We start from the raw sequence: 25,555 nt of genomic DNA on the forward strand, positions 1-25,555 counted from the left end.
GAGAACACAGGAAGATCACACAAATTTGGGAAACTGTTGAAGACAAGAGGAAAAGACAGAACAAAAGGACAAAGACAAGAACAGAACAAACAGCAATAGGAAAGCCAGAAACTGTATTTACTTTCCTACAAAACTGACAATCAAGAAAAGGAAAAAGAGAGAAGAAAAAGAAAGAAAAAAGAAATCCAAATTAGGACAGGAAGAGGAACAAAAAGGGAGATGAAGAACAAGGTGGGAGAGAGAGAGAGAGAGAGAGAGAGTGAAAATTTGAAAAAAAATTTTAAAACAATTAAAAATTTTTAAAAACTTTGAAAAAAAATAAAAATAAAGGGCTTCCTTCAGAGTATGTATCTGCTGTCATAAAAGACAACGTGGGCAGCAGTGTGCAGATCTAAGCCAATTAGTCTCAGCAAGCCAGCAGCTGTCCTCTGAGATTCAGGCTGATTTCTGGCTGCAAGGCCCAAGTTGAGCTCTCTGACCTCCTGCTGGGTCGAACTCTGCAAGGTTCTATTGCAGTTTCCAACTGCCTTTCCCCCAAAGATAGTCCAGGTTCCAATGGGAGGTGGTGATCCGTCCAATTTACCAACTACGGTGGTCTGATGTGCCTTTATTGCAGAGATTTTCTTCACTTTGCCAGTGGGCTTCAATTTTCATCAAGGAGCCTCAGAGAGGCCCTCTCTTTGTTCACTTCCGCTCTATCTTCTGGAGCTCGGAACAATGGCCTTTATGACACTGCACCTCTGCAGTGTGAATTCAAGTACTGGCACGGCATGGTGGCCAGAGGCCCAGGGGGCACAGCCCAGTAGCTGGAAGCCTGGCGGCCAGAGGTGGGTTGGGGGGAGTGGGAGCGGGGCGGTGCTGCTTGTGGCTGGCTTGGCTGGGCTCCTGCGAGGCCAAGGGGTAGTGCTGCTGGCGGCAGTGCTGCTGGTGGCCCTCGCAGCTCGGCTCCTCCCCCATTTGTTGATTCTTACTGCTTTTTCTTGTGCAATTGGGGTTTTGTTTAGAAAATCCTTTCCTTTACCTGTGTGTTCAAGTGTTTTACCTATTTTATTTTTCAGAAGGTTTAATGGTTCTGTTTTAATATTTAGATGCTTGGTCCATTTTGATTTTAATTTAGTATATGGTGAGAGATAAGGGTCCAGTTTCAATCTTCTGCAAATAGATAACCAGTTTTCCCAGCACCACCTGTTGAATAGGCTACCTTTCCCCCAACATATGCTTTTGACCCCTTGTCAAAAATCAAATAGTTGAATGTGTCTGGGGAGGTTTCTGTATCTTGAGTTCTGTTCTACCGATCCACTTGTATGTTTTCGTTCCAGTACCATGCTATTTTTATCACTATTGCTTTGGAGTATAGCTTGAGGTCGAGTATTGCTATACTGGCTACTTTGTTCTTATTGCCCCAAATTATTTTTGTTTTCTTTTTCAGATGGGTCTTCCATAAATGAGCTTGGGAGCACTCTGTCCTTTTCAATTTGTTTGAGGAGCTTGGGGAGTGTTGGCTATATAATATCCTTAAAGGTTTTGTAGTATTCAGCCATGAATCCATCAGATTCTGGGCTTTTTTCAGTTAGTAGAGTCTTTATTCCTGTGTCAATTTCATTACTGGTTATTGATCTGTGAGCCACATTTATGTCTTCTTGGGTTAGCTTCATAATTTGTATGAGTCCAGGAATCTATCCATTTTTTAAAAATTTGCTGCTTTGTTGGAATACAGTTTTTCAAAGTAGTTACTATCTTCTAGATTTCAACATTGTTGTGATTTCACCTTTTTCATTTCTAACTGCATCAGTGTGAGTCCTCTCTCTTGGTGAATCAGGCTAAGGGCTTATCAATTCTATTTATTCTTTCAAAGAGCCAATCCTTCCAATTTATTTATTTTTTAAAAAGTACTTTCATTCATAATTTATTGAATTGCAAATCAGGTTAATTAGATGCCATGATGGTTAAGGAGAGAATAAACCTCTGAAAAATGTCTTGGCAAGTTCTCGGATGCCACAGTATGTAGCAACATTATTGGAATGTTTAAATTATTAGAAGTTAAGAATATGAAGTACCTGTCAAAGTTTCAACAATAAAAATATTTTTAAAAGACCATAATATTTGATAATTAGATTTATACAAGTGTTAATTTCAAAATAAATAAAATGAGTTGAAAATGCCTTCTACCCTTATCCCATCCCAGCATACTTTATAACCCATTATCATTTAGATCAGCATCTCTGAAACTTTAATGTCCAAACCTATCCTTTGGGGATCTTTGAACAATGCAGTTTCTGATTATATTGTGGGGCTTGCAGAGTGCCTACATTTCTAACAAACTACAGATGAAGCTGATGATGCTGGTCATTAGGTCATTTTTTGAGAAGCAAGGTGGCTTAGTATGCAGTAAGGACAATTTCTTCCCTTATATAATAACTGTATTCTCCAATTTATTAATATTTTTACTATTTTTAAAATCTAATTTTCATTGTTTTCCACTCATTCTTATAATTTCTCTTTTTAGTTTTAGTCTGGGGCTGGTTTGTTATTTCTCAAGTACCTTTAGATTTCTCATAAAGTTATTTATTTGGGCTTATTCTATTTTCCTAATATGTGTATTGATTGCAATGAATTTTCCTCTTAGAATAGCTTTTCTAGTATCCCAGGGGTTTTGTTTGTACAGTCATTGTCATTAACTTTCAGAAAATTTAAAATTTGTTCTTTGATTTCTTTTTTTTTCCTTTCAAATTCTTGTATTGGTACATTTTAGGTATACAATACATTTACATTTCTCACTGGGAACTTGTATCTTTACATGATGTATCTTGGTTCTTATTTTTTCCCCATTCCCTGCACTCCCTTCGACCCTCCACCCTTCCCTATTTACAAAGACTTTGTTTCCATTTTTTCTATTTCTCATAATTTTTCTTTCCCTTCTTTCCTTTCCCCTATGCCTCCCAATTCCCCTACCCCTTTGGACCTTTTCTTCCTATTTCACAGTATCAATTATTCATTTTAATAATTGGTACTTTTTAGGTATACAATATCATGACATTCATCATTGGAAATTTGCACCTTTACATAATCTTTCTTGGTTCTTATCTTTCACCCCTCCCCTGCCCTCCTTTCAACCCCTCCATCCCTCCCTATTTACTAAGACTTTGTTTCCATTTTCTCATATTAATCCCATTCCCTTCTTGCCTTTCGCCTAACCCTCCCACTTCCCCTTTGCCCCTTTTCCTCCTATTTCACATTATCTATTATACCATTTAGTCCTTATTTGCACTTTCAGTTTCTCACACTAGAGAAACTATTCAGTATTTACACATGTGTGTCCTGTTTATTTCACTAAAGAGTATCGCCTCAGTGTGCATCCATTTAGCTATAAATGTCTCTAATTTCTCATTTTTTATGGCTGAGTAGTACTCCATTTTATTTTTTTTAAAGAAACCATATTTTCTTTATCCAGTCTCCATCTGATGGGCATTTGGGCTGTTTCCAAGTTTTAGCTATTACAAATTGTGCTGCTATGAACATGGGTGCACATATATCACTGTGGTATGATACTTTTAATTTTGGGGGGAAGATAACCAGAAGGGGAATAGCTGGGTCAAATGGGACTTCCAGTCCTAGTTCTTTGAGGTATCTCCATACTGATTTCCACAGTGGTTGCACCAGTCTGCACTCCCAGCAGCAATTGAGAAGGGTTCCTCTTTCCCCACAACCCTGCCAGCATTTGTTATGTAGCAGCCATTCTTTCTGGAGTGAGGTGAAATCTCAGTGTTGTTTTCATTTGCATCTCTCAAATGACCAGTGATGTTGAACATTTTTTCATATATTTATTTCCTATTTCTAATTCTTTGAGAAATGTCTGTTCATTTCATATGCCCATTTTTGGATTGGGTCTTAAATTTGGGAGGTCTGATCTTTTTAAGAACTTTATAGAGTCGAGATAGTAGGCCTTTGTCTGAGGAAGAGCAGGTGAAGGATTTTTTCCCACATTGTGGGTTCTCTCTTCACACTGCTGGTGGTTTCTCTTGCTGCGCAGAAGCTTTTTAATAAGAGGAGGTCCCATTTGTTGATTGTTTGTGCTAGTTAATGGGCAACTGACATTTTGTTCATAAAATCTTTCCTACACCAATGTCTTCAAGAGTTCTGCCTAACCTCTCTTCCAGCTGGTTTAGTGTTTCTGTTTTAATATTTAGATCTTTAATCCATTTTGATTTCAGTTTACTTCATGCCAAGAGATATAGCTCTAGTTTTAATCTTAGGCAAGTTGAAACCCAATTTTTCCAGTACCATTTATTAAAGAGGCTATCTTTCCTCCACTGAAGGTGTTTGGCTCCTTTATCAAAGAGGAGATGGCTGAGTGTGTCTGGCATTGTTTCTGCATCTTATAATCTGTACCACTGGTCCTCAAGTCTGTTTCTTTGCCAGTACCATGCTGTTTTTATCACAGTAGATTGGTAGTATAGTTTAAAGTTGGGGATTGTGATTGTGATACCCCCTGCCATATCTCTGTTACCTAGAATTGCTTTTGCTATTCTGGGTCTCTTCTGGTTCCAAATGAATTTTTGGATTGTTTTCTCAAGGTCCGTGAAGTATGCTACTAGAATCTCAATTCAAACTGCTGTATAGCAGTTTTGGAAGTATGGCCATTTTCACTATGTTGATCCTTCCTACCCAGGAGCAGGGGATCTCTGTCCATTTTCTGATATCATCTTCAATCTCTATTTTCAGAGTGCCATAGTTTTCAGAGAAGAGGTCTTTGATTTCTTTCATTAGGTTGATTCCTAGATATTTCAGTTTTTTGGATGCTATTGTGAAAGGAATTATTTGCCCTATTTCTCTCTCAGTGAGTCTGTTGTTCATGTAGAAGAAAGCTATTGATTTTTATGTGTTGACCTTGTATCCAGCTACTCTACTGAATTTGGTTATTAAGTCTAGAAGACTTTTGGTGGAGTTCTTGGGGCCTTCTATGTAGAGTATCATGTCATCTGCAAATAATGACAATGTGACTTCTTCATTTCCTGTATTTATTCCTTTTATTTCTTTCTCTTGTCTAATTGCCATGGCTAATGTTTCCAAAACTATATTGAACAAGAGTGGTGGTAGTGGACATCCTTGTCTTGTTCCTGATTTTAGTGTGAAGGATTTCAGTTTTTGAACATTCAGTATGATACTGGCTGTTGGTTTTTCATAGATGGCTTCTATCAGTTTGAGGTAGAGACCATCTATTCCAATTTTTTGCAGGGTTTTATCATAAATGCATGCTGGATTTTGTCGAATGCTTTTTCTGCATCTATGGAGATAATCATATGGTTTTTGTCCTTGGTTCTATTAATATAGTGTATTACATTTATTGATTTTCATATATTGAACCATCCCTGCATCCCTGGGATGAATCCCACTTGATCAGGGTGTATGATCTTCTTGATAATATTCTGCATTGTATTTTCCAGTATCTTATTAAGGATTTTTGCATCTATGTTCATTAGTGAGACTGGCCTAAAGTTCTCTTTTTTGGTTGGGTCTTCTCTGCTTTGGGGATCAAGGTGATGCTTGCTTCCAGGAATGAGTTTGGGAGTATTACTTCCCTTTCAATTTCACTGAAGAGTTTAAACAATAGTGGCAGTATTTCCTCTCTAAATGTCTTGTAGAATACAGCAGTGAAGCCATCAGGACATTGGCTTTTCTTAGTTGATAAGTTTTTAATTACATTTTCAATTTCATTGGTTTATATTGGATTGTTTAGAATTTTTAGGTCTTCTTCGTTCAACCTTGGTAATTCATATGTATCTAGGAATCTGTCCATTTCTTCTGTGTTGTCCATCTTATTGGCGTATAGCTTCTGGAAGTAGATATTGATGATCCTCTGGATTTCTGCTGGGTCTGTTGTAATTTCACCCTTTTCATTCCTAATTGCATGGACTTGGGCCTTTTCTTTCCTTTTTCTGTTAAGGTTGGCTAAGAATTTGTCAATTTTGTTGATACTTTCAAAGAAGCAACTCTTGGCTTCATTAATTTTTTGTATCATTCTCTTAGTCTCCATTGAATTGATTTCTGCTCTGATCTTCATAATGTCATCCCTTGTATGAGCTTTGGGTTTGTCCTGCCCTTCCTTTTCTAGAAGCTTGAGGTTCAGCATCAGGTTAATTGGGATCAATCTGTTTTCCTAATATGCTCATTCACTGCTATGAATTTCCCTCATAAGACTGCTTTCATTGTGTCCCATAGATTTCAATATGTTGTATTGTCATTGTCATTTAATTGAAGGAACTGTCTCATTTCTTCTTTAATTTCCTCTGTGACCCATTGGTTATTCAGAAGTGTGTTGTTCAATTTCCATGTGTTTATGAAATTTTCACAGTTTGTTTTGCTACGGATGCCCAATTTCATCTCAGTATGGTCTGATAATGTACAGGGGATAACTTCAATTCCTTTGCATTTACTTAAACATGTTCTATGAGCGAGAATGTGGTCTATTTTGGAGAATGACCCATGTGCAGCTGAAAAGAATGTGTATGCTGATTTTGTGGGGTGGAACACTCTATAAACATCTGTTAAGTTCATTTGTCCAAGAGTTCAATTGAGTTCTAATATTTCATTACTTTTTTTGTCTAGTTGATCTATCTATTTGAGACAGTGGGGTATTGAGGTCCCCTACTACAATTGCATTTGTGCATATATGACTTTTCTTGTCCATTAGTATTTGTTTTATATAGTTGGGCACAATAGTGTTTGGTGCATAGATATTTATGATTGTCATCTCTTCCTGTTGGATTGTTCCCTTTACAAGGATGTAGTGTCCCTCTTTGACTCCCTTAATAAGTGTTGGTTTGAAATCTACTTGATCTGCAAAGAGGATAGCTACTCCTGTTTTTTTTCGTGTTCCTGTCACATGGAGTATTGTTTTCCACCCTTTAACTTTCAGTCTGTGAGTTTCATTTTGAATTAAGTGTGTTTCTTGTATGTAGTATATTGTATTTTTCTTCTTGACCAATTCTGCCAGTCTGTTTCTTTTGATTGGTGAATTGAGACCATTAACGTTGATGGTTATACCTGAAATGTATTGGCTTGTCATTGCCATGACTTTTTCTTTTTGTTGGATTCTTCCCCTTTACATTTAATTTCTTGTCATGCCCAAGGGGTTCATTCTGCTTTGCTTCCTGGGGTTGTGATCCTCATTGTCTGTTCCTAGGATATTGTCTAAAATTTTTTGGAGGGCTGGTTTTGTATTCATGAAGTTCCTAAGGTGCTCTTTGTCATTAAAGTATCTTAATTCTCCATCCATTTTGAAAGATCCTTTTGCAGGGTACATCAATCTGGGTTGGAGGCTGTTTTCCTTTAGGGCTTGAAATATGTCACTCCATCTCTTCTTGCCTTGAGGGTTTGTGTTGAGAAGTCTCCTGTGATTCTGATGGGCTTTCCTTTGTATTTGATTTGTTTCTTTTCTGTAACTGCTTGTAGAACTTTGTTCTTCTGTTGAGTTTCTGGAATCTTAACAACTATATGTCTATTTGTAGAATTTTTTTGATCAAGGCTAGTTGGAGTCCTATATGCCTCACTTATCTGTGTGTCAAGTTGTTTTGCCCTGCTTTGGATGTTTTCTGCCATTACTTCTGTAAAGAATTTTTTATGTCATCCGCATTCTCTCCTGTTTCTTTGTTGACTCCAATCAGTCTCATGTTATTTTTCTTTGCATTGTCTAGCAGCTGTTGGATTGATTTCTTGTGGTCCCTTACAATTTTGAAGCAATTTTTCTTTTCCTGGTCACTAATTGCAATCTTATCTTCTACTATATCTGAAATTCTGTCCTCACATTGGCTCATTCTGCTGTGTAGACTTTCAGCAGAGTTTTTGATCTCCTGGAAATCTGTTTGCATCTGTTTTATGGATTCCATTTGTTTCCTATGTTGGGATTCCATCATGTTCCTCAGCTCCTCTCTAGATTTATTAATCATGTCTTGCACTATGGGCACAATCTCTGCTGTTATCTGAGAAATTATTTCTGATTTCATTTTTTCAGATCCTCTTTTGTTGCCAGTTCAGAGAGTCCAGGTGGTTGAGTATCCGAGTGTTTCATCTCATTTCCCTTTGAGGATGCTGTAGGTGATCTGGAAGTTTGGTTTTGAGACTTGTTTACATGTCTTCTCATTTTGTCCAGGGGGTGGAGGTGCTATTGGCACCCACACGGCTCACCTCCTCTGTTCTGGGAGCTGTGGAACAGTGGCCGGGAAGTGCCTTCTTCTGGGCTGGGAGCAGTGGAATGACATCCCAGAAGCCCTACTTCTGGGCTGGGAGTGGTGGAATAGTAGCCCAGAAGCACCTTCCTCTGGGCTGGGAGCAGTGGAACAGCGACCTGGAACTCCTACCTCTGGGCTGGGAGCAGTGGAATGGTGGCCCAGAAGCCCCTTCCTCTGGGCTGGGAGCAGTGGAACAGTGGCCCAAAAGCCCCTACCTCTGTGCTTGGAGAGGTGGAACAGCAGCCCAGAAGCACTTTCCTCTGGGCTGGGAGCGGTGGAACCTCTTCTTTGATTTCTTTTGTGACCCACTGGTTGTTTAAGAGTACATTGTTAATTTTCCAGGAGCCTTTGCCTTCTCTGAAATTTCTTCTGTTGTTGATTTCTATTTTCATTGCACAATGGTCTGGTAGTATGCATGGAGTAATCTGAATTCTTTTTTGGGGGGATTGAACTCGGGACCTTGTGCTTGTGAGGCAGGTGGTGGAACCACTGAGCTAAATACCCGGCCCAATTTTGATTCTTTTATATTGATTTTAGCTGGTTTTGTGGACTAATATGTGACTGGTTTTAGAAAATGTGCCATGTGCCATGTGAAAAGAATGTATACTCTCTTGTAGAGGGGTGGAATACTGTGTATATATCTATTAAGTAAGTATGTTCAAGGGTATGATTGAGCTCTGATATTTTATTATTGGTTTTTTGTTTAGTTGATCTATCTCTTTGGGAAAGTGAGGTGTTAAAATCTACTATGATTGTGTTAGTGGTTATTCAATTTTTTAAATTTCAATAGTTTTTGTTTTATGAAGATACATGCTTCAGTACTTGGTGCATATATATTTATCAGTTTTATCCCTTCTTTTTGGATTGTTCCCTTCACTAATATGTAGTGACCTTCTTTGTCCTTCTAATCAGTTGTAGCTTGAAGTTTACCATGTTTAATATTAGAATTACCACCCCTGCTTGTTTTGGGGGTTCTGGTGCATGAATTATTGTTTTTCATCCTTAAATTTTTGATCTATGAATATCTTTTTGGATTAGATGAGTTTCTTGAATGCCATAGACTGTTGGTTTCTGTTTTTATCTAGTCTTCAGGTCTATGTCTTTTAATTGGAGAATTGAGGCCATTAACATTGAGAGATATTACTGAGATGCATTGGTTATTTACTGTTATTGCCTTCTTTATCTGTTGGTGAATTCTTTTTTTTCCCTGATGCTCTTCTTTGCTGTGTATCCATTAATCTCACTAGTTTCATCAGTGTTTTTCTAGCTGTGTTTGTTTTGTTATTTCTGTCAAGAATATTCTTAAGTATTTTCTCAAGAGCTGATGTAGTACTCATGTATCTTTTGAGCTGATCTTTTTCATGGAAATACCATATTTCTCCATCTATTTTGAAGGATAGCTTTGCTAGATACATTAATCTGGGTACATTAATTTGATGGATACATTAATCTTAGGTCTTACAATACTTCACTCCAAGCTCTTTTGGCCTTTAGGGTTTGTGTTGAGAAGTCTGCTGTGATTATAATTGGTTTACCTTTATATGTGATTTTTTTGTTTGCTCTGGCTGCTTTTAAAATTCTGTTGTTTTGTTAGACATCTGATAATTTAATAAGGATAGTCCTTGGTGATCTTCTTTCTTATATAATTGTTTGAAGTTCTATAAGCATGACTTCCTTGTATTTTAACTTCTTTTCTTATATTTTGGAAATTTTCTTTTATGATTTCTGTAAACTTGTTAGTTAATCCATCCATGCTATCTTCTAGCTTTTCTCTAACTCTAGTTAGCCTTAGATTGGTCTTCTTATTGTCATCTAGTGGTTGCTGGATAATCCTCTCTCATTCTATTATTTTCTTTTTGGTTTATTTGAGCTCTTCATTGTCTATTTTTTGGTTTTCTCTGGCTGCTTTTCAGTGTCTATCCTGAATATCAGACATTGTCTTCATATTGATCATTTCTGCAATTTATGAATTCTATGCAGTTTTTTATTTTGGGTATTTCTGTCTGAGGCATTTTTGATGATTCCATATCCTTGTTTAATCTGTCAAATTTTGAACTGTTTTGAATAGCTCATCCAGTTTTTTACCTATTTCCTCAAAATTCAACATAGGTATATTAAGTGCAATTGCTGTGAAGTTTTGATTCATTTCTTCTTTGAATTCATTAATTTTCTTCATATTTTCTATGAACTTTTCATAGATTTGTGCTACTTGGTGTTTGTTTTCTTCTCCCTCTGTGCTCCCTTGCTCTGCTTTGGTGGACTTAGGAGAATTCAAGGATCTTCTATTTCCTTGCTTCTCTATGCTCCTATGTGTATCTGTGTTTTTGTTTGTTTATGTATATCTCTCTTTTAAAATATATATATCTTCCTCTTTTGGGGGGAGGTACTGCAGGTTGAGGATTAGATAAGTGAGGAGATTTTGTGTGTTATATGGAGATTTGTAGTAGGATGCTACCTCATGAATAATTTTCGGTTTTGTGTATCCAATGTTAGTCTTTACTCCTTCTGTTATTTCCTTTAAGTAATTTCTACTATGTCACTATGTTTTGCCGAATAATTACTTCTGGTTATGATGGCATCCACAGATTCAATCTTACAACACTTCTATATGATAGACCTTGCAGTTACACTCCCTGCCTTTGTCTATCTTCCATGGACATTATGAGAGTTTATTATTTGTGATTGTTCTACAATGAGGTAGATGAGATGAGGAGAATGGGAGGTAGTTGGATGAGGAGTGTAAGACATTAACTGGGAAGTTTGAAGGAGGGAATAATGGTAGATGAGAATAAAATGTTGATGTGGGATCTGATTCTATTGGAGTACTTTTAGGTCACTTGAAGGGTTAGTATTGATAGTTTTCAAAGGATATTTGTAGGGCAAGGGTGGGATGTGGGAGAAAGGAGGTTTATTTTATGCTTGAGGAAAGCTATGTTGTTGTCAGAACCTGCTGATAGGGAGACAACAAGCTAGATAAGATATGGAAGAACCAAAATCTTAGGATGGGGAGGATTGAGGGTTAATACTAGAGATAATAGGAGTGACTGAGGGGAAGCTAAGTATGGGGAATTTAAAAACTTGGGAGAGGGCCAGAGATTTGGCTTAGTGGTTCTGCCACCTGCCTTGAAAGCACAAGGTCCTGAGTTCGATCCCCAGTACCAAAAAAGAAAAAAACTTGGGAGAAAGAGTTTATGTGGTTAGAAAAAGAATAAAGAAATATGTTAATAATACTGTTTTGAGGGTTTGAGGTGAAGAAACTAGATAGGGAGCAGAGGCAAGGAAGGGAACCAAGGAAACTATTAAATCAGAGCCAATGAAAAAAACAAATACACAAAACTAACAACCTAATACACACAGGAAGCCATAAAAGAACATAACATAACCCCACATTGCTAAGTAAATCAAGAAACATACAAAAACTTAAACCTATAAGATGTCCGATGGGTCCTCAGATTAAATATTTCAGTGAGACATTGTACATGTGATTCCCAAGTAGCTTCTTTGCCAAAGAGTCTGAGTGCTCACACTCCAATATTTTCTCTGATCATTCCACTTTCATATTAAAGTTAATTCACACTCAGGACTTTTCCTGCCAGATTGCAATCACTCTTGCAGAGTTTGATCCAGACCAAGTTCTTGGGTTAGGAAATTTTGCTGTCCCTCTCCCTGGGTGGGATGGTGAAATTGGCAGACTGATTCACTTTCATATAATTGTTCACTGAGTTCATATTATTTTCATGTAGTCAAATGAGCTACAGCAGTAACAGGCTAATCCATCACTGTGGTATCTATCAGGGATAGTTGATGTTACACCCAGTGAGAGAGAACCAACCAGAGACCGATATTAAATCCACACAGGAGTTTATTACCGGCTGGGACTCAAGCCTCGACTGGGGGTTGACAAACATGTTTTATACACCTTTGAGGCCAACAGTTTCTAGGCCCCCCTATGGGATAGAACTAGTAAAGTAAGCAAAAGGTACGGAAGCAGAACATCCTGCTGTTAGAACATTTGTAAAACAATAGTTGATTAATTGTTATTTCTAAAGAGACTTTCTAAGGGGAGGAAGTTTTTAAGCTTCCTCCTTCTGAGTTCATCTAAAGGGCAGGCAGGTGGGTCAAGCAGCAATATGGAGTCTGTCTTGCTAACTAGGGCCCTTCAGTTGAGAAGTAACATACCATGAGACACTGTTTTGCATCTCCATTTAGCCTAGAGTAGAGATCCATAGTTACAGTGAAAGCATCATAATAATCCAAGTATTGACCCACAGTTAATATGCACTAAATGTGAGTGCTATATCTCCTCTAATGGTGAAAAATAGCATTCCACAATAATTTTATAGAATCAGTTATCTAAAGCCCATGTGGTTGGTTACTTGGTAATGCCTGAGGGGGAGAAAAAGAAGAAAGAGAAAAAAAAATTTTAAGTCCTCTCCTATGTGGTATGGGAAGGAGGAAATAGAAGGGGGGTAATGAATCCTAATGATGGTAAAGGTATGTTATATGTCAAGATTTGGATAACAGAGAAAACTGGATACAGAATTGGTAGCGAGAAATGAGGATGGGAAAAGATTCTATGACTGATATAAATATTAGAGAAAAAAGAGGTGATAAAAGGGAGAGAAGAAAGGAAATAAATTTTGATAAGGTGTAAGAAGCAGAAAAAAGAAGTCAAGGCCCAAAGGGAAAAGGGAAGTGGGAGGGGTAAGGAAAGGAACAGGAATAAATATGAGAGAAGGAAAAAATGGAAACAATGTCTTTGTAAATAGGGAGGGGTGGAGGGGTAGAAGGGAGGGCAGGGGAATGGGAAAAAAATAAGAACCAAGATATATCATGTAAAGGTACAAATTCCCAATGATGAATGTCATCACATTGTATACCTAAAATGTATCAATAAAACTTAATGAATTTTTTAAAAAGTAGGAGTAATATAAAAGGATAAGGGAGAATTCCCTTACTCTCTATAAACAATAATGGAAAGGAAAGGCAAGAGGAAAAGAAGCACATACACACAAACAGGCATGCTCATAAAAGAAAAAAGGGGTGATGGAATAAAATTTGGGGGGAATTGAACAGGAGAAGGAAAACAATGAAAAAGAAAAACATCAAAATTATAATAACAAAAATAATAAAAGAAAGCTTTCTATTGTTTTTGATGTGTGGCTGTCTTCCTGAGCCTAGGATTAAGGAGCAGAGTTCAAGCCAGGATGTATCTCTGTTCACACTGGAAGACTAAGGTGGTAGACTGGCCTCATATCAATGCTGAGTGCAGACCTCCATATCCAGTGAGAACAGGTGCCAATGTAAGCTTCCAAACCTGTGTAACTCAGGCTGAATCTGGCCTCTGACTGCATGAGCTAAGTTGGTCCTCACCAGTCCCAGCCCCTAAGCAGGACTCCTTGCAGCCTGCTTTTCAACTGCCAGGTGTCTCCTGTGGCTGTCCTTCACCCATCTACTTTGAGGACCTGACGATGTGGAGCATGACCTGGAGCCAAAGTGTTGCTCTGGGACTCAGGCTCCAGCACTGACACTTTCCTAGAATGGAGTCCCCGCCAGCTCTCCCTCCATAGTTTTAGTGGTAGGTGCTTTACTGGGAGTACTCACCCACTGTTGGCTGTGGAAAACTACTCTGTAAGCAGAGTTCTGCAGTTTTCCTTCCCCGTTCTAACTGCCACTGATCCTCTTAATTCCAATGAAGTTGTTTGGTTCTGTGAGTGAAAAATTGTATTTTCGTTTTGACTCCTAGCTAGTGGTTAGTCAGTGACTCTCTGGCAGCGTGGTTGGCAAAGCATCTCTCCTTTATTTACTCTGTATCAATTACACTTCCAGCCTTTTTTTGGTCAGTTCCTTCTTGGTTCCTGGGTAACCTCCTTTTACTTTGAACTCTCTAAATTACTGTTTTCCAGACTGTAGACACTTTGTCCTGGAGAAGCTCAGTTGCTGGCACTCTGTTCCACCATTTTTTCTCTCCCTAATTTCTTGAAGGTTGGATAACAACTTAGTTTCTGCTTGATGGGAGGAATTTTGGTATGAGTGACTGAATTTTAATGTTTAGTCTGGTGTTTTAGGGTCCCATTTTGGCATGGTTATTCCAAAATAATGGTCTTGTATACTTTTTTATTTAAAGGGATGCAGTAAAAGGCTAGGAGGTCCAAATTTGTAATACCTATGTATTCATTTGTTGTCTTCTTTTATAGGTGTATATGTACATACAAAGTATAATTTTTAAAGCTAGGTATTTAGAATAAAATCCATGTCTTATATCCTAAACCATTGCTTGCTTTTTTACTGCATAAATACTGAATTCTAGTTCAAGCTTGTGATAAGCACACATGGATATAATTTTCACCTGTAATGAGATAATATCTGCCCCTGTTCCTAACAAGAGAAAGCCTGCTCACACAGAAGAAAAAGAGACCATCAATAGAATGTTCATAGCTTTTCCATGAGTGGCAGGATAATCTCAAATCACACAAATCCAGAACTTTTCCAAGGTAGGAGACTAAATCATGTTATTTACTTCCACTCACAAAGTTCTTCCTTTCTTTAAAAGTTAAGTTCTAGGAATTTACAAAATATCCAGATTCAGAGGCAGGATCCTTCAACCAGCCATATGCTTGCATGGAAAGGGAGGAAAATACTGCTAAATTTTGTTCTGTAATTTTTCTGATGGTTCTAATGCACATGGCACAGTACACTAAGGACGTTAAACTTTCCAAAAACAAAGAAGAAGATTTGGCTTTGTTCCCAGCTTCTGAGAGGTATTCTACAAGTTCTTGGAATATTCTGTGTGGTAAGAGTGCCTTTGTTTGCCTGCTGACCTTAGGTCAGCCAGATGGTAACAATGTGATTTAGGGTGGTGACTTTGCCTAAAATGATGTATTAGTTACTTTCTCATTCCTGAAACACAATACCTGACCCTCAAAACTCTAAGGAAGAGAGGTTTATTTTGGCTCACAGTTTATAGAAGTTTCAGTCCCTACTTGTCTGGCTTCAAGGCAGGGTAGCATAGTCCACAGCATGGTGGCAGGCAGTAGAGGGAGGAGAAAGAGAGAGAGAGAGAGAGAGAGAGAGAGAGAGAGAGATCTTTCCAGGCCATGCTTTCAGTGACCTACTTCCTTCAACCAGGCTTCACCTCTCAATTTCACATTTAACTATAAACTCGTCAGTGGATTAATCCACTGATGAATATCATGATCCAGTCACTTCCCCAAAGCCCTACCTATGAGCACACGAGGCTTCAGGTAAATCTAGATATAAAGTATAACATGTAATGGTGCTCAATGGAAAGTTAACCATACCAACATGATGGAGTCCAAATAAAGAGTCTAGACACAAAAGATGGGGTGATCTTCCCTAGTTGACAATGCTCTATGTGTACTGTCATGCATCTCTGTCAAGAAAGTAATGCTGTTCTGACTCCATGTTTGGTTTCTTTCTTGGCTCCATCCTCTGTGCCTCTTTCCATGGCTGATTTCAATTTGTGGCCTTTGTTTGTAATAACTTGTAACTGTGAATATAATAACTTTCACTGACACCTGGGAGTTCTAATGAATCATTAAAAGCAAGGGTGTTTAGGGCAGTCTTATGAAACACTTTCCCAACTTGATAGTTGAGTAACTTTTGCAGTTGGCATTGGAAACAGGATTCACTAGATCAACCAGGACCTACTGAAACACATGGTTTGGGAAGAGAAATGATGAGAGGGCAGGGATTGATTAATAAACTTTCATTGCCTGGGTGGCTATCTGTCTTTCACTTTATGAAACGGTATCTGCACTGCGATCAATTACTAGAAGCAAAAGTTGCCATGGGATTTAGAAATAGTGGAGTTTGCTGACTGGATACATAAGGAAATGCCAAACAATAAGAAATAAGCCAGTCTCCACCCAGATACCATCTGTAAGTGTGTGCATACACCAGCGATAAGCCTGCATTGACCAGAGCAGCATGGATGCACTGGTCACACATGGGGCCCTGTGCAGATACAAGCAGCTTGGGCCCACCTGGATAAGAGCTGCACAGGCACACAGGCAACAGTCAGAGGCCTGCACAGATACCATCAGTAAGTCACACAGACAACAGCCAGAATCCTGCTCAGACTTCAGTGACTCAGGTGCACAGTCCCCAGGAAAAGGGCCCCCCAGACAACAGCTACACAGGTGGGCATGCCCCAGCTAGAGGCATGCCCAAATACCATCCTAACTGTGCAAAGGCCACAGCCAGAACCCTGACCATACAGCAACACAGCACAGGGATCCAGAAGACCACCATTCTGAATGCAGGAATTGGCACAGTGATGAGCAGCAGAGAGAAGGCCTCTCTGAGGCTTGCTGAGAATTGAAGCCCACTGGGTGAGCAAAAAGTCACCTCAACAAAGGCACAGCAGGCTGCATCTGTTGAAATGAGAAGACATGTAAACAAGAATCAAAACCAGACTTCCAGATCAACTAAGGCAACTGTAAGGGGCAACAAGATGGAACCATCTGATACCCAAATACCTGGACTCCCTGAACTAGCAACAAAAGAGGATCTAGAAAAAATGAAATCAGAAATACTTTTTCAGATAACAACACAGATTGTGTCCATAGTGAAAGACATGATTAATAACTCTGGAGCAGACACAGATAAAAAAAAATAGAGGATGCCGGGGATTTAGCTCAGTGGTTCCGTCGCCTGCCTCACAGGCACAGGGTCCCAAGTTCAATCCCCGGTACCAAAAAACCAAAAAAAAATAGAGGAGCTAGGGCTGGGGATTTAGCTCAGTGGTTCTGCCATCTGCCTCGCAAGCACAAGGTCCTGAGTTCAATCCCCAGTACCCACTCCCACAAAAAAAAAAGAGGAGCTGAGGAACATGATGGAATCCCAACATAGAAACAAATTGGATCCATAAAACAGATGCAAACAGATTTCCAGGAGATTAAAAATTCCACTGAAAGTTTACACAGCCTATGTGAGGACAGAATTTCAGATATAGAAGACAGGATTGCAAATACTGACAAGGAAAAGAAAATTTTCTTTAAAATAGTAAGGGATCATGAAAAATCAATCCAGCAGCTGCTAGATGATGCAAAGAAGAATAACATAAAACTGATCAGAGTCAATGAAGAAAGAGGAGAGTGTGCAAATGACATTAAAAAAAAAAACTGCCACATAATGGCAGAAAATTTCCCAGGCAGGAGAAAAGAATTTGACATACAGATAAGTGAGGGATATAGGACTCCAACCAGCCATTATTAAAAACAAAAAACAACACCTGACATATCATAGTTAAGATTCCAGAAACCCAATAGAAGAACAAAATCCTACAAGCAATTAGAGAAAAGAAACAAGTCACATACAAAGGAAAGCTCATCAGACTCACAGCAGACTTTTCAACACAAACTCTCAAGGCAAGAAGAGACTGGAGTGAAATATTTCAAGCCCTAAAGAAAAACAACCTCCAACCCAGACTGATGTACCCTGCAAAACTATCTTTTAAAATTGATAAAGAAAAAAGATACTTTCATGACAAAGAGCACCTGAAGAATTTCATGAATACCAAATCAGCACTCCAAAAAATTTTAAACACTATCCAAGGAAAAGACAATAAGGATCACAACCCCAGGAAGCCCAGCAGAATGAATCCATCAGGCACGACAAGAATTTCTATGCAAAGGGGGAGAATCTAACAAAAAGAAAAAGCCATGACAATGATAAGTCAATATGTATCAGTTATAACCATCAATGCTAATGGTCTCACTTCACCAATCAAAAGAAATAGACAGGTAGAATGTCAAGAAGCAAGATTCAACAATATGCTGCATATGAGAAATACACTTAATTCAAAAAGACATTCATAGACAGAAAATTAAAGGGTGGAAAACAATACTCCATGCAACAGGAATCCCCAAAAAAGCAGGAGTAGCTATTCTCTTTGCAGATCAAGTGGATTTCAAATCAACACTGATTAAGAGAGACAAGGAAGGACACTACATCCTGGTAAATGGAACAATCCAAGAAGAAGAGATGACAATCATGAATATATATGCACCAAATACTAGTGCACCCAACCATATAAAACAATACTAAGAGACATGAAAAATCAAATAAGCACTAATACAATCATAATGAGAGACCGCAATACCTCTCTGTCACAAATAAATCGACTAGACAAAAAATAAACAACAATATACTACAACTCAATCAAACTCTTGAAAAAATGGACTTAACAAATATTTACAGGGCCGGGTATTTAGCTCAGTGGTTCCGGCACCTGCCTCACAAGTGCAAGGACCCGAGTTCGATGCCCGGTGCCAAAAAAAAATAAAAATAAAAATATTTACAGAGTGTTCCACCCCAAAATATCAGAATACACATTCCTTTTGGCTGCACACGGGTCATTCTCAAAAATAGACCACATACTTGCTGATAGAACATGTTTAAGTAAGTGCTAAGGAACTGAAGTTATTTCCTTTATATTATGAGACTATAGTGAGATGAAATGGGAGATCAATAGCAAAAGAAACATGGAAATTGAACAATACACTTCTGAACAACCAATGGGTCACAGAGGAAATTGAAGAAGAAATCAGACAGTTCCTTCAATTAAATGACAATGACAATACAACATATCAGAATCCATGAGACACAATGAAAGCAGTCTTACAAGGGAAATTCATAGCAGTGAATACTCATATTAGGAAAGTAGAGCAAGCTCAAATACACAACCTGATGCTGAACCTCAAGCTTCTAGAAAAAGAAGAGCAGGACAAACCCGAAGCTCATATGAGGGAAGAAATTATAAAGATCAGAGCAGAAATCAATACACTGGAGAGTAAGAGAATGATGAAAAAAAAATCAATGAAGCAAAGAGTTGGTTCTTTGAAAGACTAAACAAAACTGACAAACCTTAAGCCAACCTTATCAAAAAGAAACAAAAGGCTCAAATCTATGCAATTAGAAATAAAAAGGATGAAATTATAATGGACCCAGCAGAAATCCAGAGGGTCATCAACACCTACTTTGAGAACCTATATGCCAATATGATGTAAAAACAGAAGAAATGGACAGATTTCTAGATACATATGAATAACCAAAAGTTGAACAAAGAAGATCTAAAAATCATAAACAATCCAGTATCAATTAATGAAATTGAAAATGTAATTTAAAACTTACCAATGAAGAAAAGCCCAGGTCTTGATGGCATCATTGCTGAATTCTGCAAGACATTTAGAAAAGAACTATTACCACTACTGTGTAAACTCTTCAGTGAAATTTAATGGAAGCAATACTCCCACATTCATTCCTGGAAGCAAGCATCACCTTGATCCCCAAAGCAGACAAAGACCCAACTGAAAAAGAGAACTATAGGCCAATCTCACTAATGAACACAGATGAAAATCTTCAATAAGATCCTGGCAAACAGAATGCAGAAGATCATCAAGAAGATCATATACCCTGTCCAAGTGGGATTCATCCCAGGGATGCAGGGATGGTTCAACATATGCAAATCAATAAATGTAATACACTATATTAATAGAACCAAGGACAAATACCATATGATCATCTCAATAGATGCAGAAAAAGCATTCAACAAAATCCAAAACTCATACATAATAAAAAAATCCTACAGAAAACTGGAATAGACAGTCTCTATCTCAACTTGATAAAAGCCATCTATGAAAAACCAACTGTCAGTATAATACTAAATGGCCAGAAACTGAAATCCTTCACAATAAAACCCGGTACAAGACAAGGATGTCCACTATCTCCACTAATGTTTTGGAAACATTAGCCACAGCAATTAGACAAGAGAAAGAAATAAAAGGAATAAAGATAGGAAATGAAGAAGTTAAATTGTTATTTGAAGATAACATGATACTCCACCAAAAGTCTTCTAGACTTAACAACCAAATTCAGTAGAGTAGCTGGATACAAGGTCAACACACAAAAATCAATAGCTTTCCTGTATACGAACAACAGCCTCACTGAGAGAGGAACTGGAGAAATAACTCCCTTCACAATAGAATTAAAAAAATGAAATACCTAAGCATCAACCTAATGAAACAAACCGAAGACCTCTACTCTGAAAACTATAACACTCTGAAAAAAGAGATCAAAGAGGATATAAGAAAATGGAAAAACATCCCTTGTTCCTGGGTAGGAAGAACCACAGTTTGAAAGTGGTCATACTTCCAAAACTGCTATATAGATTCAATTTAATTCTAATTGAAATTCCAAGAGCATACTTCATAGACCTTGAGAAAACAATCCAAAAATTTATTTGGAACAAGAGACCAAGAATAGCAAAAGCCATTTTGACAAGGTAGGGGGCATCACAATCCCCAATTTGAAACTATACTACAAAGCTACTGTGATAGAAACAGCATGGCATTGGCAAAGAAACAGACCTGAAAACCAGTGGAACAAATTAGAAGATGCAGAAACAACTCCAGACACACTCAGCCACCTCATTTTCAACAAAGGAGCCAAAAACCCTCACTGGAGGAAAGATAGCCTCCTTAATAAATGGTTCTGAGCTCATACAAGGGAAAAAATTATAAAGATCAGAGGAGAAATCAATGCAATGGAGACTAAGAGAATGATACAAAAAATCAATGAAGCCAAGAGTTGGTTCTTCGAAAGAATCAACAAAATTGACAAACCCTTAGCCAACCTTGTCAAAAAAAGGAAAGAAAAGGCCCAAATCCATGCAATTAGGAATGAAAAGGGTGAAATTACAACAGACCCAGCAGAAATCCAGAGGATCATCAATGCCTACTTCCAGAACCTATACGCCAATAAGATGGACAACACAGAAGAAATGGACAGATTCCTAGATACATATGAATTACCAAGGTTGAACGAAGAAGACCTAAAAATTCTAAACAATCCAATATAAACCAATGAAATTGAAAATGTAATTAAAAACTTATCAACTAAGAAAAGCCCAGGCCTGATGGCTTCACTGCTGAATTCTACAAGACATTTAGAGAGGAACTGCTGCCACTACTGTTTAAACTCTTCAGTGAAATTGAAAGGGAAGCAATACTCTCAAATTACTTCCTGGAAGCAAGCATCACCTTGATCCTCAAAGCAGAGAAAGACCCAACTGAAAAGGAGAACTATAGGCCAATCTCACTAATGAACATAGATGCAAAAATCCTTACTAAGATACTGGCAAACAGAATGCAGAAGATCATCAAGAAGATCATACATCCTGATCAAGTGGGATTCATCCCAGGGATGCAGGGATGGTTCAACATATGCAAATCAATCAATGTAATACACTATATCAATAGAGCCAAGGACAAAAACCATATGATTATCTCCATAGATGCAGAAAAAGCATTTACAAAATTCAGTATCCATTTATGATAAAAAAAAAACCCTGCACAAAATTGGAATAGATGGTCTTTATCTCAACTTGATAAAAGGAATCTTTTAAAAATCAACAGCCAATATCATACTAAATGGTCAAAAACTGAAATCCTTCACATTAAAATCAGGAACAAGACAAGGATGTCCACTATCACCACTCTTGTTCAATAGAGTTCTGGAAACATTAGCCATGGCAATTAGACAAGAGAAAGAAATAAAAGGAATAAAGATAAGAAATGAAGAAGTCAAATTGTCCTCATTTGCAGTGCATGTGTGCAGTCAGGGAGGGATTCCAGGACATTCTGGTGCAGTCAGGAGCCGCAGCTGTGCGTGGACACTGGAAAGATGGTTCCTGGAGCTTTGCAGGTGCAGCTCCGGCATGAGGCTGTGTGCAGCTTGCAGCCTGGTGCAGGATTTGGGGCCCCAGGAGTGAGGTCACCCAGGGACAGACTCACCCTGCTCTCTGCCCAGCTCAGTGTGAGGAGAGGAGGAAAGCACTCGGGGACTCTGCACACCAGGGCAGCGTGGGAGGGAGGTCAGGTCTCACCTTGTGGTCACCCACCCAGAATGATGTCACTCACCTGGCACGAGGCAGCGACTCACTGGCCTCTCAGGGAGCAGCACCCCCTCTGGTGGAGCCCATAGCCCTAGCCAGAGATGCTGAGCTGACCTAAGCCTTAATGGTGGACACCTAGCCATCGGGATCCATTTGTTTTTCAGAGCCGCCAGGTGAGGTGGTGCAGCTCTGCTACCCAGCACTCTGGGAGGCCCAGGCTGGGTGACAGCAACTTAATGAGAAGACTCTGGCAATCACAATCACACATTAAATGGGCTGCTGATGTGGCTCAGTGAGAAGGTCCTGAATTTAATCCCCAGTACTGAAAATAAGTTTTATTGATTTGTAAAGACCTCAGTCCATGGGCAGGGCTGGACCATACATCCCCAGGAACCTCCAGCCTCTGCTGTCCAGGATGCTCTATGGTTTCATATTTTAAAAGTAAAATTTAATAGAGATGGAGAGAATGTTCGTCCATCTCCAAGTAGGCAGGCTGGGGCTGTGCTGTCCTGTCCCTCTGCCCTCTGAGCGGAGACAGATAGCACCAGAGCAGATTGTCCCCGGGTGAGCCCCAAGACCTGCGGAGCTGAAGTCCGGGAGGTCACCTGGAGCTCGGCCAGGATGGCGTGCTGTGCCCTGCAGACTCCGCAGGAGGAGCCCATCACTGGCCCTGCTCCTGTGACTATGACCGGAGTCTTCACTGCCAGGCTTCCACCCTAAAAGCAGCATTGATGACACAGACACCTGGGACTCTGGAACCAGGAGGGGAGAGGCTGCTAAGCCAACCATGTCACTGGGGCCCTGAATGTGTGGGGTTGAGCTTGACAGGCCAGGTCCCCACGCACATAATGAGATGGTAGGAGAGCTGAGGCCTGGCGCACTCCCTCGCAGCAGGGAAGACACAGCCTGAATCCCAAGATGCAGACAGGGAGGGGGCGCCTAGGGGAGGCCACGGCCCAGTGGGTTTCCTGTGATGGTGCCCTTCGCCTGTCCTTCATTCAGACTGTACACGTTATCTTACTGTGATAAATACATCCTGTCTGGCAACACAACCTGGATTACCTACTGAAGAAGCCAATGAAAACTGGCCGGGATCTTTCTAGGGTTTCCCCTCAGCATAGTGCAAGATTCATCAGCCCCTCTCACGACTGTGTGGCCAAAGGCAAGTCTGACTGCACTGGTGCGAACCCTGCAGGCCAGGTGCCCATGGGGACACGAGAGGAGCAGTGGCCAGGGGCGTGGGCAGGAGCCACCAAGCACAGTACTCTGGGGATGGGTGCACACGGGTGAAGGCACTTCAGCCCACCACGCTGACCCTTTTAAACACTAAAATTTTAAGTTTTATTAAAAGCTAGTTCTATTATTTATATAAATCCAAGAAATAAGGGCAATTGTAAATACCAAAACAAGAGCCATTGGGAGGGGGCCAGGAGCTGGCCCCAGGAGGAGCTCAGGAGGTGACACCGACTGCCATGCAACCACCGGGTCCCCCAGCACTGCAGCAGGTGAAGGGGCTGCCACAGACTCTGACTGTGGTCCCAGCGCTGGGCAGGAAACTGCAGGTGGAGCTGGCTCGGGCTCCACACGTGGGACTTCAGCTGGGGCTGGAGCTGGTCCTGCAGTTCCAAGAGAAGAAAAAGTCACCAACTGTCCATGTTCCCTCCCAGGGCAAAACCTCCCCACTGCTCATCAGACAGCTCTGTGCACAAAGCCTCCCCAGGAAGTCCTCCCAGACCATGACGGCTGAGGTCTCAGTGATCCCAGGTCACCCCAGCACCCGGAAGCTGTCTCTGTGTCTAAAGGCCCATCCCTCCCCTCATGCCCACAGGCCCACACCCCGTCCTCCTCACCCGTGGGCTGTGCCTCAGTGGGCTCAGCTTGCACCAGCTGGGCCAGGAGTTCAGCTGGTGGATTCTCCTGGGAGTGCAGCTCCACCAAGAAGTAGAGGACAGAAAAGGAGGACCTGGAAAGGCAGGTAGGAGGCAGAGTGAGAGGCCTGGCCTTTCCTCCCATGCTGCCTGCCCAGGGAACCCGTGGAGATGGACAAGTAGGCCTCCTGGCCCAACTGCGCGTGCTCCAGCCCCACCCTCTCCATGCCCAGTGGGGCAGTGCTGGCTCAGGCAGCCCGAGACCTAACAGGAGGCTCCGTGCTCTGTGGTGCGACCACCTCTGCCTTGTTCAGGGCAGCCCAACACACCATCTGCCCACCCGTCCCCACTGTCAGCTGCATGAGGACAGAGTCTGGTGTCTGCTGCTTGTTACACTCAAGGGCACAGGGCCACTGCTCTGTAACGATCTGAGATGTGGGGGACAGTGGGCATCTGTCCCGCCCACCTCTCCTCAGGCTTCAGCTCTGTAGTGCTGTGCTGCCCAGTGTCTATGCCGCTCCTGGGCTCCTCTTGCACTGCTGTGGATCCACTTCTAGGGAGGCCGGGAAAGTGCCATCTACTGCAGTGTGAGGAATGCTTGCTAGGCTGTCCAGGGTGACTGAGGACCCCAAACAGCACTGAAGCCCCAGAGGGCAGGGGTTGCATCTGCTCTGGCTACTGGCGATCACAGCCGAGCCCTGGGAAAGGTCTGCACACAGTGTGTCTTCACATACGTCCATGGAATGGGGACCCCACCTGCTCTTCCCTGATGTCAGTGGGCCTGGGCCCTTCTCATCCCCATAGACTTTTGCTCTGGGAAGACCAGAGGCCTCCCGAGTCACTCTGCAGTCTCCTTTACAGGGAACGGACAGCCTTCCCCTGTGCAGGGCTCAGTGGGGCAAAGCACAGCCAGCCAGGGATGGAAGGGAATCCAGCAGGCCTGGGTCAGCACTGCCCTGGAGACCCCAGTTCTGCCCCGCAGTGATGCCGAGAGCTCGATTTTCTCAGCGCCCTGTTGCTCAGAGTTGTGAGCAGGCTGAGGCAGGGCTCATACCTTCCAAAGACTTGGGGCCACAGTGGCCAAGTGCCCCTGGGTGCTGACCACAGAGCTCACCTTCGCACCATCCCCTCCTGCAGGGCAGGAATGCAGGCCCCAGAGGGGTCCAGGAGGGAGTCTGCGTGGATGGGGCGGCTGTCCAGGAAGTCCCATTCCGGGGGCTCCCTCGGGGCGCTGCATGCCTGCCAGCGCCGTCCTCACCATGCAGTCCTCTGCCCGGCTCTCCTCCCATTGGGCCCCAATCTGTGACGGAACAGAGGGGAGACATGGAACTGGGGCCCACTCAGGCCATTAGGAGGGCTGGAGGCTGAAGCCCAGACCACTCTGAAAGTCGCCATCATGGCTCGTACCAGAAGGGGCACAAGTGCGCTCAGCAGAAAAGCGATGCATGTTAGAAGGTAATTTCAGAAGGGACACACAGAAATGCTACCAATTCATGGCTCATTAACAAGGAGAGGTCATGGCCTGGGGCATGAAGACCCCA

General features: G+C 40.9%; 1 protein-coding gene across 3 annotated transcripts in view; it reads right to left on the reverse strand.

The window, feature by feature from the left end:
- The window catches only part of LOC147822325 (uncharacterized), a 289,748-nt gene that overhangs the window by 61,125 nt on the left and 203,068 nt on the right, over positions 1–25,555 (reverse strand). For 2 of the 3 annotated variants that reach the window (XR_015445797.1, XM_087197225.1), the window contains 4 exons: positions 25,129–25,314; positions 23,997–24,109; positions 23,548–23,762; positions 19,386–19,428 (listed from right to left, as the gene is read on the reverse strand). Coding sequence is in view for 2 of the 3 variants with exons in the window: in XM_087197225.1 (XP_087053351.1) it covers position 19,428; positions 23,548–23,762; positions 23,997–24,109; positions 25,129–25,314 (515 nt within the window). In the remaining variant the exon portion in view is untranslated. Of the gene's footprint in view, positions 1–19,385; positions 19,429–21,444; positions 23,763–23,996; positions 24,110–25,128; positions 25,315–25,555 lie in introns of those variants that run through there. The other variant, XM_087197224.1, reaches the window with a different exon arrangement.

This window comes from Heterocephalus glaber, unplaced genomic scaffold (assembly GCF_053883595.1).
Source record: "Heterocephalus glaber isolate CG9 unplaced genomic scaffold, H.glaber_assembly_v1.0 deba00001662, whole genome shotgun sequence".
Lineage (NCBI taxonomy): Eukaryota > Metazoa > Chordata > Mammalia > Rodentia > Bathyergidae > Heterocephalus > Heterocephalus glaber.